This window comes from Macrobrachium rosenbergii, chromosome 22, assembly GCF_040412425.1.
Source record: "Macrobrachium rosenbergii isolate ZJJX-2024 chromosome 22, ASM4041242v1, whole genome shotgun sequence".
In the NCBI taxonomy this organism is placed as follows: domain Eukaryota; kingdom Metazoa; phylum Arthropoda; class Malacostraca; order Decapoda; family Palaemonidae; genus Macrobrachium; species Macrobrachium rosenbergii.
The window spans coordinates 1,234,976-1,248,080 of NC_089762.1; the positions used below are offsets into that span (position 1 = coordinate 1,234,976).

The following is a 13,105-nucleotide window of genomic DNA, read 5'->3' on the forward strand; positions in this document are numbered from 1 at the left end:
TTTTTAGTTGAAACGAATTGCATTCCAGAGTTGGAATTTCAGTTTATGTTTTAATGAGTGTTTTGACTATTTTTGACCTTCACTTCACTAGGAAATGAGTAGTTTTAGATACTGGACCCCTCTTATATCCTACAGTGATGGGGAACCACAAGGGGTTTCAGGGTGGGAAAACACACAAACAGAAAGTTACTCCGCTTTTATTGTTTAGTGAGTTGAAAGCATTGCTGTTAAATCTTGACACTGTAGGTGTTAAAAAGAATTTAACAGTAACTGTGTCAGGATTTTGGATTAATTTATATTTACTCTAAACTATTAAATAAATCAAGAATCAAGTTTGATATTGGGAATTGGTAGCAGAATTTTTAGCATCACTGAGCAGGATTGAATTGAATTTTAGAAGTTTTCCAGTTATGATACATGACATCAGTAATATGTTAAGAGGAGAACAATTTAAACCAGTACTAAAATAGATGCGCTCCTGAATGGTTGGCCATAAGGTTTTCAGAAGTGAATTACAGAGCCTTAAAATTAATGTCAGAAACTACTGTTGGTGGTTTTCAAGGTCCCATTGCTATACTGTATCCCAAGGAATTGTATGGTCCAACTTCATATGGAAATGCAAGCTTAATTGCCAGCGCTTTAAGCATTCCAAAAGTGCGTGATAAGCCACCTCATAGTGTTGAGGGGTAACACAATTACAGGGGCATATGTCAGTAAGCATGGAGGTGGGGGACTGTATCCCTTCACCTTTGCCAGTTGGCTTGGCAGATATACGAGTGGGCCATTCATCATGCCTGGTACATTCTAGGCAGGAGGACTGTAATGACAGATCAGCTCAGTCACTAGGCCATTTTTTATTTAGGGACTAAGTGTTGGTCCCCTTCAGATGACAGAAGTGCTCATTGGGGAATATGATTGACCTGTTTGTCCTGTGGCTAAATTGGAGGCTCCCAGGGTTTTGCTCCCCTGTGCCAGATTCCAGGGCAGAACCTGAATATGTCATCCAGTATCCCTTGAACAATCTGGACGTTATGCCTTCCGTTCAGTCTTACCTGCTTTGTGATCCATTGCTTATTAATCACCCTGGGGCTCAGAATGACCCTGGTGTCACCTCATTGGGTCCATTCTGAGTGGCTTTCCAATCTACAGGGTTTGTTGGTCATGACCCACTCTCCTCCTTCAGTCACACATTCAGAGGTATTATTGGGTGGTACAATCCTTCAGCTACACACTTGGAGGTTATGTAGCGGGTCCCGTGAGAGAGTTGTTTGTTTTATGGGACTGTGCAGGAAATACCCGACTTTCTTCAGTGATGCTCAGTTAATATGTACCAAGGGAAGTTGGCTATCTTCTGTGATTGGTGTTGCAGAAGAGTCTCTCTGGCTGGAGCTTCTTTTTATCAGATCATAGACTTCCTAGTCCACTGCCATTGAGACAAGCTCCTCACGATGTCATTGGTGAAATGGTGAAAAGCTGTTGCCCAGCCTGGAGCAGGTCTTCAAACTGGAGGGCATGGACCTCTCTGCTTCAATAGACTTATTAATATTCATTAGGAGCTTTGGTCAGTCTTGTTCTCCTTGGAAGCATCAGCTTCAGGAGTGGGATGTGACTTGTTCTCTGTAGTCCTACCCTGGCGGTGTTCAAGTCTTTAGGCAAGGCCTTGGACCAGGATCTTGTGCTCAGACTGTTTCTTCTAGCCTTAGCCTTGACAAAGAATATTGGAGAGTTACACTGTCTTTTCTGGTCCAGCACTCAGAGGGTTGAGTCTGTCTCTTGCACATTTGCAGAGGAGTAAGTGGTGAAAACTCAGAACCTGTCAGTTTTTTACGAGATTTTCGAGAGCTTCTTGGTTCCATCCTGAACTTTGCTGGTGGTGACACAGACAAGATAGCTTTTATGCTTGGTACTGTTTAAGTAGCACCTGACCTTTAAAGCCAGAGTGTCAGTCCTTTTTGTGAGTCCTGGCAATCAGAAGAAATATGACTCCCTTTCCACCTGGCTTTGTGTGGTAATCAAATGAATTTACAACTCCTCAGGTAAGGTTGACAGTCACATAGTTCAGGCTTAGGACTGTCCCTGGTATTGCAGAGGAACTTTTTGATAGCACAGGTAATAAGGGCAGATGTCTGGAAACATCAGACCAACTTTACCTCATTTTACCTAAAGACATTGCCCACAAATCACTAGGCACCTCCTTTGGATCTGTGGTGGCTGGTTAACAGATTAGCCAGTCACCCAAGCTCCTCTTGGACAGAAAAGTATCTCACCCGTGGTACTTGGAGGGGATAAGGCTAGGGTGAATGGTATTGGCTGGCTGGTTTTCCTTCTTCCTTCCTCAGGCTGAGGATGTGCTGGATTGGACTCGGATGCAGGTAGGCTATATAATCAGGCACCCAGTGTTAGAACTTTAGCTATAAAGATGCAGCTCTCCCTGCTTTCTCCTTTGACAGGGTTAGGGCTGGTGGTAGAGCTATATTATGAACTCAATTGTATCGGCCAAAATTAGCTACCTTTTGACTTGTGCCATTCGTCATAGGGCCACTTGAGGTATTCTCTAAGAGATTTTCCAAGCAAGATACCAGACACGTCTGTCGCAGAGGACTGAGGTGGAATTATGGTGAAAGAATCTAGTTTGCATACCCAGCAAAAATACAAATTACTTAAAAGTTCTGTGGTTTGTTCCTTTGAGAATACAAACCTTCCATTGCCTTTTATGTAGGAGACTGACTCTGTAGGTGGGAGGTTTTATCTCCACTCTGAAATGTCACATTCTTGGTCATGATCGTGAGCAGGGAAGCGTCGGCTCCTGTAACCTCCTATTCAGCCTGGCACAGGGATGACAGAGTGATACAGCACAATTGTGACAAGCAATGTGACACATCCAGGTGGAGAATCAACTTGCCAGTCAGTGGAGATAAAACCTCCTCTTATCTAAGGAGTGTCTCCTACTTAAAAGTCAATGGATGGTTTGTATTCCCATTGGAACAACCACAAATATTTAGGCGATGTGTATTTTTCTTAGGTATACAAACCAGACCCTTTTATCATAATCCTACCTCAGCCACCTTGCTTAGTTCCTGATGCTGAAGGAGAAACTGTTAGGTTAGGGCAGGTAGTAGGGGTTACCTCAGTTCACCCTCTTACTCTTACAGTAGTTAACTACTTTGTTACCTAGTTTCAACAACCAATACCAAATCACACTGAGCCTACTATTATATGAAAAAGGCAATGGTTTGTTTACCCAAGAACAGTACTGTACAAATTACTTTTAAAGTTTTTAATATGTTTTAATCAAGGCATTGTTTCCTCTAGAAAGACAATTCAGTATAACTCAAAGTTCTTTCAAAACTTCAGCCCCTTTTTTTTATTATCTCAGTAGCCAGAGGAAACAGTTTTAATTACTGATACCACCCCATGTAGCAAAGCCCTACTTTCTCTTCCAGAAGGTTAAATCCAAATAAAGTTTGTTCCTATACAAAATACAAACCATCGGTCTTTACGTAAGGGTTATTATTTGGGGTGAACCTTACCTACTGTTAAATTAGTTGAAATCTCTTGTGCTGATAGGCGAGTCAGCACTCAAACAAAAAGAAGATCACTTGGCTGACCTGGAATACTGTCTAGTTCACCTGTTTCTCCACCGGGTGTGTTCGAGCGTTTTAAGCTGTAGTCAGAATTCTCCTTGCCGCCACTGTGCTTACGTGATTTGTGGTATCCTGTGAAGTTTGGCTGTTATTCACCTGTTTACGGTATTGTAATTTCATTTTCCTAGGATGTCTTACACTGGAAGCAAAACCAATAACATCAGGCTATGTAGGAATGATTTTTGTGTAATAGGATGTTGAAATTTTAAGTAGATCAAAATTCGGCTTGTACAGACTGCAGGGGTACAGAGTGTGATCTCAATACTAGATATGAGGAATGTAGGGATTGGTCTGAGGATTTTATGCTTAAATATATCAGATATAGGAAAAGAAGGGAAGCTGGTAGATTGCAAAAGCAATTAGTTAGGTCAGGACTTAAACTTGTCAGTTCTTCCCTACCTAGTGCCCCTTCATCTGCAGCTATTCCTACTCAGGCTAGGCATATTGATTGTGCTAGCATCGAGACTTCCTTTGTAGCTCCGCCTTCTGCTCCCCTTTCAGTTCAGGAAAAGCGTATCGAGAAGTTAGAACAAGACGTTAACCCTATTTTAAGTTCTGTTACAAGGTTAACTGAGTTCATGACAGGGAACCGTTCCTAATCCCCCCATAGTGTGCGTTCTTTTTAGCACTCCCCTGTTAGAAGTAAAGTGTTGGTGCCCTCCTCTGTACGTAGCCCAAGCCCTGGACTGCCCTGTGATAATGGGACTTTGCAAAAGAGTCAGCTACCAGGGAACCAGGTCGGTTCTCGGGGCGATGGGGTTCTGTGGTCTCCAATGCCTACTTCTCCCTTTTCTTGGTCTGAATCTCGTTTAATGCATTTGCCTAAGGACCACTTTGGTAAACGTAAGTCGTTGACACAATATTTTGACCTGGCCATCTTCAGTGGATAGTACTGAATTGGTTTACACAGATAAGAGTAAGAAGATAGATCTAGACATTGTTAGTGATAATATGTCTGCAGTGAGTTGTCAAAACTTGGTTGTGTTGACTCAATCTATTGTTACTCCTATTTTGTCTCTTGCTGCTTCTCAGTCTAAGTCTTCCTCAAATATTCCTCTCACGCTCCTGTTCATTCTTTATATGCTGTTTCTTCAGCTTTTGGTGAATCATCTTCCTCTGGCTTTGTTAATATTTCTTCTCATCAGATTATGGTTTCAGATTCTTTGGTAGTTTCCAAGCTAGATGCTATTCTAGCTGCCTTTTGTGCTAATGATTTGTCAGGTGGGAGCATTCTACAACCCTTCGAGTCACATTTGGAGAAGGTGGGTGGGGTAGGTGTAGCCCCTTCTCCCTCCCCTCCCCTCTCCTACCTTCTCCATTTTCTTTGTCAACTGGTAGTGCTGCTTTGCCTACTTGTGTCATCTCAGGGGAACAGTGGCGGGCTAATGTTCCCTCAGTTTCCTCTTCCCTTGAGTCATATTTGTGTGGCGAGGTGTCGGCTCCTGCCGCCACGTCTCCTGTTAGCGGAAGATCTGGATTCGGAAGAATCTCCTTCGGTCTTTCAGCGTTTGATGGAGCGTTGCAGAGCTCTTTATCCTCATTTGGCAGAGGACAGAGGTTTGGTAGAGACTAGGTCTCTCTTATCATCTAGTGTCTCAACTCTGGTAAAGTCCTTAAAAAAGCCAAAGCTTTCTCCTTCGGTTAGGGCGAATTTTGACGAAATTTCTTGTATTTTAGCGCACAGAGCTTCTTGTAGGGCAACTAGCTCTTGTCTTCCGGGGTTTTTGAAGCCATGGAGAGCTACTACTTACGACACAGGAGCACTCTCGGCGCTTAAACCTTCCTTGGTCATCTGCTTGGATTTCTTTGCTTGTCTGGATCCGATGAAGAGACGGGCATTTGAGACGGGTAAGGTTCTTTGGTCTAATGTAAAAGCGGAGGCTTTGTCCAGGTCCTTATTCAGAATGATAGAAGTCTTGTCTTTTGCTGAGCTTTCGCTTAGTACTACAGTATTGCTGTCTCTCTGCGCCAACTCAAGGATTTTTTGGCGCCAGCGGGTATCAAGGCTTAGGAGGAGTCAGACTTTTTACCTTCCCTGGACAAGGCTATTTCAGACACAGCAAGTGAGTGTTCTTTTGCGTCCTCCAGCTCTGTCTTGAAGAAGAGAGAACAATTGTGCTCCTTCCTTTTGCCAAAGGTCTCTCCTACTCAAAACCTAGCAGCAGTTTTAGTTTCTTCTTTAGATCGTTTTCTTAATCCATCGCTATTTAAGGCAATAAGGGAGGATATTGTAATACAAGAAAATAGAGAGTTGATCAGACAGCCTGTTAAGTCAGGCATGAAGAGGCCTGTGCCTTCCCTTGCTTCTGGCCCTCCGGCCAAGTTTCTTGCCTCCTCGTCTCAGGAAGTGTCTTCAGCTGCTAAGACATTTTGTAGACCCACTTCAGGCTTCAGTAAAAGCAAATCTACGAAGGCTTTTAGAAAGAAATGAAGTTTTATGCCTTCAAGTTCCGGTGGGAAGTTGACTGCAGACCTGAGTAGTCTGGAAAGAATTAGGAGCAGGACATTGGGCGTTGAATGTTCTAAGGGAAGGATATGTAGCTCCTTTTCTGTCTCCTCTTCCTCTGTCATCCCCAATAGTTTTTCCTTCTTATATTCAACAGCAGGAAAAGTTTCTTATTTTCCAAGAAGAGGTCATAGCTTTGCTAGAGAAGATGGAGATCGAGCGTGTGTCACACACCGGGGTTTTACAACCGTCTTTTTCTGGTACCAAAGGCATCCAGCAGGTGGCACCCAGTTCTAGATGTGTTGAAACTCAGCGCCTTCATTCGTTTATCCCATTTCTCCATGGATCAGCCAGCACAGTGCTAAAGGCAGTTCAGAAGAATGACTGGATGATATCAGTATACTTGCAGGATGCATATTTCCACATTCCGATAAACCCTCAGTCTCGCAAGTTTCTTTGATTTGTGTTTGCAGGGAAGGTATTTCAATTTAGGGAACTTTGTTTCAGCCTGTGTACAGCTCCTCAGGTATTCAAGAGAACTTTAGTGCCACTAGGAGGATGGTGTCACCTCTTGGGAATAAGGATTCTGCTTTATTTAGACGACTGGCTGGTGTTGACCAACTCTTTAGATGGAATTTTGAGGGCCAAGGATTTGTTGCTCTGCCTGGCTCTGTCTCGAGGCATAGTGATCAGTTTTCAGAAGTCTGTACTGAGTCCAACTCATTCCATTCTCTATCTGGGGATGGGGATAGACTTGTCACAATTTTCAGGTTTTTCCTTTGGAGAAATGAATAGACAATTTCTCTGGGACACATGGCATCTTTGGAGAAATTTGTCAGGTCAGCAAGACTCAGGATGCAACCAGTTCAGTTTTATTTGAGAAAGACTTGGGACAGGAAGTTTCAGCCACTCCCTTTTGTCTTGGTCCCTGTCAGTCTTAAAGAGATGTTGGCATGGTGGAGGGATCATCAAAGACTGGAGAAAGGGTTATCCTTAAAGGTGATGAGCCCAGATCTCACCTTGTTTTCAGATGCTTCTCTGACAGTCTAGGGAGCATGCTTGGGAAGCCAACAGCTGTGTGGACAGTGGTCTCCACGAGAAGGAGCTGCACATCAGCAATCTTAAACTGTTGGCTGTATGGAAGGCACACTCCTTCAGTGCAAGCCCCTAGCAAGAGGAAAAGTCATAGCAGTCTTTTCAGACAATATCACCTCTTTGGCATACATCAGGAACCAGGGCCGAAATCAGAGTCAGTGTTTTGGTTAGTGGAGAGCTTGCTTCTTTGGGCTGAAGCCAGGAGCATAGTGTTGGTCCCACAGTTCATTTCAGGAAAAGACAATGTGTTGGTGGATCAGTTGAGCAGGAAGGGTTAAGTCATTCACACAGAATGGTTGTTACATCTGCAAGTGTGCCAGTTTCTATGGAGTCTCTGGGGAACACCAAATGTGGATCTGTTCGCGACAACGATGAACAAAAGTTCCCAATGTATTGTTCCCCATGCCAGGACCCTCAGGCTTGGGCAGTAGATATGTTTCTTCAAGACTGGTCCAATTTGGGTGCACTCGAGATTAGTTTTTGGAAGTCACCTTCCAAGACTAGTGTAATGCCTACCTCTTCCCGAGCTTCTTCACACACACGGGTAGAGAAAGCTACCGATGATTGTTCCGTACGTGATATGGGAGCCCTGATTGCGCTGCCCTCCAAGCAGGATGGTGTCTCTCCAGGTGCTTTGGTTTCTACAAAACCTCGAGTCACTTCTACCAGCACCGTGGATGCTTCTCCTTGGTCTGGTGTAAGCACTAGCAAGAGAAGGTGGACAAGCAAGCAGGTGCTTCTTCACATCCTGCCAGTACTCGCCCGAATAATCGGACAGAGTCCCATCAAAGTGCTGTCGAATCAAGAGTCCGCACACTTGGAGAATCGTTGGGAAGGTCCTCTACACAGTCTTCTTCTCGCCAGGAGGCCACAGCCTCAAAGAAGATTGGAGTACATACGTTGTGAGGACAGCCCGAGCTCACACCCAAGAATGCGCGATCGCTCTCCTTAGGATAGCCAAAGCTCATGTTCGTGTGAGCGAGCTCGCTCACCTTGGGATAGCTTCCACGCATGCCAGTGTGAGCCCATTCGCTCTACTCAGGACAGCAACCCCCATTTTTGTGTGCGCAGGGGCGCTCCCCTAGACCCTTGCTGCCATCACCATGCAGGTTGGCGATCGCCCACGGCTCTCCTCTCCTGCCAGAACTTCTGACAAGATAGGAAAGAGTACTTGATCCCTCTCACCTGTCCCCTCAACCTCCTGGGGTTATACTGGGAGGCGTGAGTCGGACGAAGGGACTCCAATTGGGATGGCTCTACCCAACGCAGCCCCACCACGAAGGCTTACATTCCGGGTTCAGTCCTTGGATCAACCCAGTCATATATGCCAGAGTGGTTGAGAAAGGATCGTGTCCTGGAATGGCTTAAGGGCCCTCTCCCTCCGGATTCAGACCTCCGTATCAGCTGTTAAGGGCTATAGGGCTGCTTTGAGCCTAGTCCTATGCGGGAAAGGTGTAGATATCTCCTCATCGCTGGAAATTTCGTTGCTGGTGAAGAGCTTCGAAAGGTCTTGCCCTTCAAGGGAACTTAGGCCCCCTGAGTGGGATGTGACTCTTGTTTTGAGGGGCCCGACACGTGCACTGTACAAGCTCCTACAAGAGTCATCAGACACGGATCTGACACTCAAGACCATCTTCCTGCTTGCCCTGGTATCAGCAAAGATAGTAGGCAAACTTCATGGTCTTTCCTTCAATGTGAAACACTCAAGATGGGGATCAGTTATGCTCGATTTCGTCCCAGACTTCATAACATTGACTCAGAATCTGTCAGTCCCTGATGCCCGATTCGAGTCCTTCACGATCCCCTCACTAGAGGACTTTGTCGCTAATGATCCAGACGAGATGTTACTCTGTCCTGTTAGAGTACTGCTGTACTACCTAAAGAAGACTCGACATCTCAGGCCTGAGTGTCGGCTCTTTGTTAATACTAGCAGGACCAAGAAAGAGGTGTCCAAGAACACCATCTCTTTCTGGCTGTGATGACTTCAGGTTAGACTACACAAATGTCATCACCAGAGAAGATTTCCTTTATAACCTCAATATAAGCTCCCTGAGCATGATTTATAAGCTCCGAAATTATTCCACAAAAGGTCAGGTCAGTTGTTACTCCATACATGATAAGCTTCTTGTTTTTTATGATAGGCAAGCTTACATGCAGCATTAAACCATGACTTACCGTATTTGCCAGCATATTAGACGCACTTTTTTATTTTTAAACGTATCAAAAAACTGCCCTGCATCCAATGCGGCCATATTACGGATGAGACTCCGAGCGCCATAAGCTAGGATAGGCCTAGCCTATGGTGAGCATACTTGGTAGGCACAACAATTTTTGCTAATAATAAAACATTGAAAAACAAGCCTAATTATTGCAGTAAGCTGTGTTACTGAAATAAAGTATGAAATCATATGGAAATTTACACTCACTTTAAAGCACCTTTAAAGGAAACTAAATAAATGAAATTTACCATAAATAAAGTGTGTTTGTGTTACCGTTATGAGCCACCAGGGCGGCGCCATGATTTTGTTTACATCCACTCATTGGAAATGGCTGACAGGCCAACTGACAACATATCGTAAGCAATTTTTTATGAGTTTGTGATAACAGACTGATAACTCGGCTTGTTTTCAATATTTTATTCCGGTGTACTCTCACAGTATTGTATTTCATGCACAGAATCATACATATTTCCCTGCAAAATTTTTTTCTACAAAGTATCCTCGTAAAATAGGGATGCATCTTATGCGAGGGTGCGTCTTATACGCCGGCAAATATAGTATCTTTAAGATGAGGGTTAAAGATTTTATAAGGAATTCTCCTGTCAGTAATAGTGCTAAGGTGATTATTAAAACACTCAAAATATTTGGACTTTTATAAATATTACTCCAACTGAGCTCAATAAGGACATGGTGAATACCATCCCAGTTTGCCTGGGATTTCAAGTACTGTATACAGTACCTTTCGTGAAATGTAACATCAGGAACAACCTGGTCCATCTCCACTTTAACTTTAATCAGATTACAATCAGATGAGCCCATGGGTAAACCTACTCCGAAAGATACAATCCGAGCTCATGGGCAAACCTACTCCGAAAGATGCAATCCTCGTGATATCCGTAAATACAAAGTCAAGACAGTTGCCAGATTGGTATGTGGGTTCATTTATCAACCAGAAATAGTGGACAAATCTAAACCAGCAACACCGTGATTATCTGTGTTTTGCCTCTCCTCACAAAGATTGTGCATTGGTACCTCTTTCTCCTCCCTCCTTGGTACTTCTTGAGAAGGTTCTGTATTGTCTGAGGCTTTGCACCGGTCTTCTGGTTAATTTCACTCTTGGTAACAAGCATGTCATCACATGATGTATAAGGCCTTGACACTTTGCGCTGATTTATGGGAAATATTTCCAGCTGACAGTTCTCAGGTTGAAACAGGCAAGGTCATCCATGCACCTTGCTCGGACACTGATGGTTCCTGCCCCTCTGAATATAGAGGTAGGTTTAAACGGGTAAAACTTGATAGAGTCAAGGTCATCCATACACTGTGATTTGACACTGAGGATCCCCCCCCCCCATTGTCCCTGCAGTTCCCCTATTGCCAGGTAGTTAGTTTTTTCCAGCCGTTTTTTCCCCATGGATTATCAAAGCATTCTGACGCATGAATAGAGATGTGGGATGGTATCAATCCCGGGCTTTGTTGAAAATTGGTAGAATTGTACCCAAAACATCTAAATTGTGCAAGAAGAGTCAGAAGACTTATTGTCAGTGCATTAATAGGCAAGTGTTCCATAAAAATTTAATTGTTCATGTACTAATACTTTTTCTAATTAGTTTTTTCATGATTTATTGTTGGGGTTTGCAGTTTGCACCCATAGTGCAAAAGTCATATTGTGGGCACTGTATTTAATATCTCTATGCATGAAATTAAAAGAAAAGTCAAGGGCAGGACATTAGCTGTAGGAGCAAAGTAGAAAGTAGTTCAGGTTGTGAGATTAAAAAGAAAGAAAGGTGGTGAAGTACTGAACATGAGATGAATGGTGGTAGAATAAAACAGTTGAATTTTACAGTAAAAGAAACAGATGATGGTAGTATGAGAGAAGAAGAGCATCACAAAACGGGATACTGATTTTATGCAAACGACCGAAGAAGGTGGAGAGCGTTTTTGGAAGCCAAAATAAGTATGTATGAAGAGATTGTCTGTACCTGACTGCAACATATATGTTTGAAGTTGCATTGTTTGAAATTAATCCTTAAACTTTCTAATCCTTACTTTTCTAAACACCAAATGAAAATAAATGCTGGTGCAATTCAAGCTTTTATTTATTTAGATTTTTTACATTAGTTTGTACGTCATTATCTGTCAAGATATGACCTGAAGGAATCGCCTAATATGGCTTCCATTTTTGTGTAAATATCTTTTGTGGCAGCTTCTATTTCAGGATCTACTGTTTCAAATACTTCTGTTATGTAAGGCATTATGTCAGCAAGAAGAGGCTGTAAGTAATCTTCGCCAAAGGCATCAATTAGGGCTTCAAAAGTTTCCAGCGCTGCTAATATCACCTGAAATTATAATTATACATTAGCAGTGTTTGCTTTCAAACTAAGTTGGTAAAATGAATGTATATCTACATGTAACTAAGAAGGCAAGAGATAAGCAAATTCAGCATTATTCAATTCAAATATTAAGATAAAATAACCTGATCTGAATCAAATCTGTGGATTTGTCTGATATTTCAAACAAGATGACCAGAGTCATCATAATGTTAAACCCATTACTTACAAGAGGATCATCATCATTTCGAAGTTTTAACAGAATTGCTCGGTTCAGTTCTTTCCAGAGTGAATCATCTCCAACTGCAGAGGTGAACTTCAAGACACAGGGGATGAGGTGATGGGTAACCAAATCTTTATATGTCTCCTTGCCAATCTTAGTATTCTCCAGCTAAAAAAAAATTAAAGAAACTCCTTAACCCAAAGATGATATTTATAATTTTTGTTGTGAGACCAAAGGACAAAATACCAAATTGTCAATAAAATACTTGCAATGATGCATGAGTCTGTCTCTGTCAAAGGTTAAAATGTTAAGAACATCTGAATTAACAACTTTTATGAAAATTACCTTAAAACATAGCGAAATCACTTGATAATCTAAAACTAAGGTGCTTAATTTTTTTTAGGCAGTACTGGAAAGTAACTGGATAAAGTTTTGAGCACTCAAAAGTTCAAAGTGCTAATTGTTACTTATTTTAAAAGAAAAGGTATTGATTTAATCAATTATATATATTATATAATGTATACTGAAATCAATGTAAAGACTGACTAGGTAAATATCGATTGGAATCATTTTGCATCCCAACTTTCTCATAGGGAAGATAAACATATATACTCTCATAGGGAAGATAAACATAAAAACCCATTAAGATATAAAATGCAGTGCATAGAATATATTTTGTTAAGTTCCATCCTCTGGCTACCATTGAATACTGTAGTTCCTAAACACAAGTAGTTGTAGATAATGCTGATTTAGCGATTAAGGCTTGTTAACAAGGTAGTTATAGGTAGAGGTGTGTGTGTGTTGATGGGTGGAAAAAAGAGACTCCCAGCACTTCCCTAACTGAGCCCTCACATTTCAGTTTGACTACAGAGACAAATATGCTATCATTTCAAATGGGGTATTTGATATAAGATGATTTGTATACAGTACCTAGAAAACAAAAACATTACTCAAAGAAAAATTGCAGTTATTTCCAATGAAGTAAACAGACATTTATCTTGAGTATTAAAGGTATACCAAATGAAAAAGAAATTTGTATTTTTCCAAACTGATGACTGTACACTTTCATATATGGAGTACTCATGCTTGATGCACTTCGGCTGTTATTGAATCATCTCAAAAAAAAAAAAAAAAAAAAAAAAAAAAAA

General features: G+C 42.1%; 1 protein-coding gene and 1 long non-coding RNA gene across 2 annotated transcripts in view; one reads left to right on the forward strand and one right to left on the reverse strand.

Annotated features, from left to right (window-relative positions):
- The window catches only part of LOC136850513 (uncharacterized), a 20,560-nt gene extending 9,205 nt beyond the window's left edge, over positions 1-11,355 (forward strand). The window contains exon 3 of the long non-coding RNA XR_010856634.1: positions 11,251-11,355. This is a non-coding gene — a long non-coding RNA (uncharacterized lncRNA). The remainder of the gene's footprint in view (positions 1-11,250) is intronic.
- Positions 11,356-11,485: 130 nt separating this feature from the next.
- Positions 11,486-13,105, reverse strand: part of l(2)k09022 (HEAT repeat containing 1 homolog l(2)k09022) — a 107,366-nt gene continuing 105,746 nt past the window's right edge. The window contains exons 35-36 of the mRNA XM_067123960.1: positions 11,964-12,125; positions 11,486-11,743 (exon numbers count right to left, since the gene is read on the reverse strand). Coding sequence (XP_066980061.1) covers positions 11,537-11,743; positions 11,964-12,125 — 369 coding nt within the window. The 3' untranslated portion in view covers positions 11,486-11,536. The remainder of the gene's footprint in view (positions 11,744-11,963; positions 12,126-13,105) is intronic.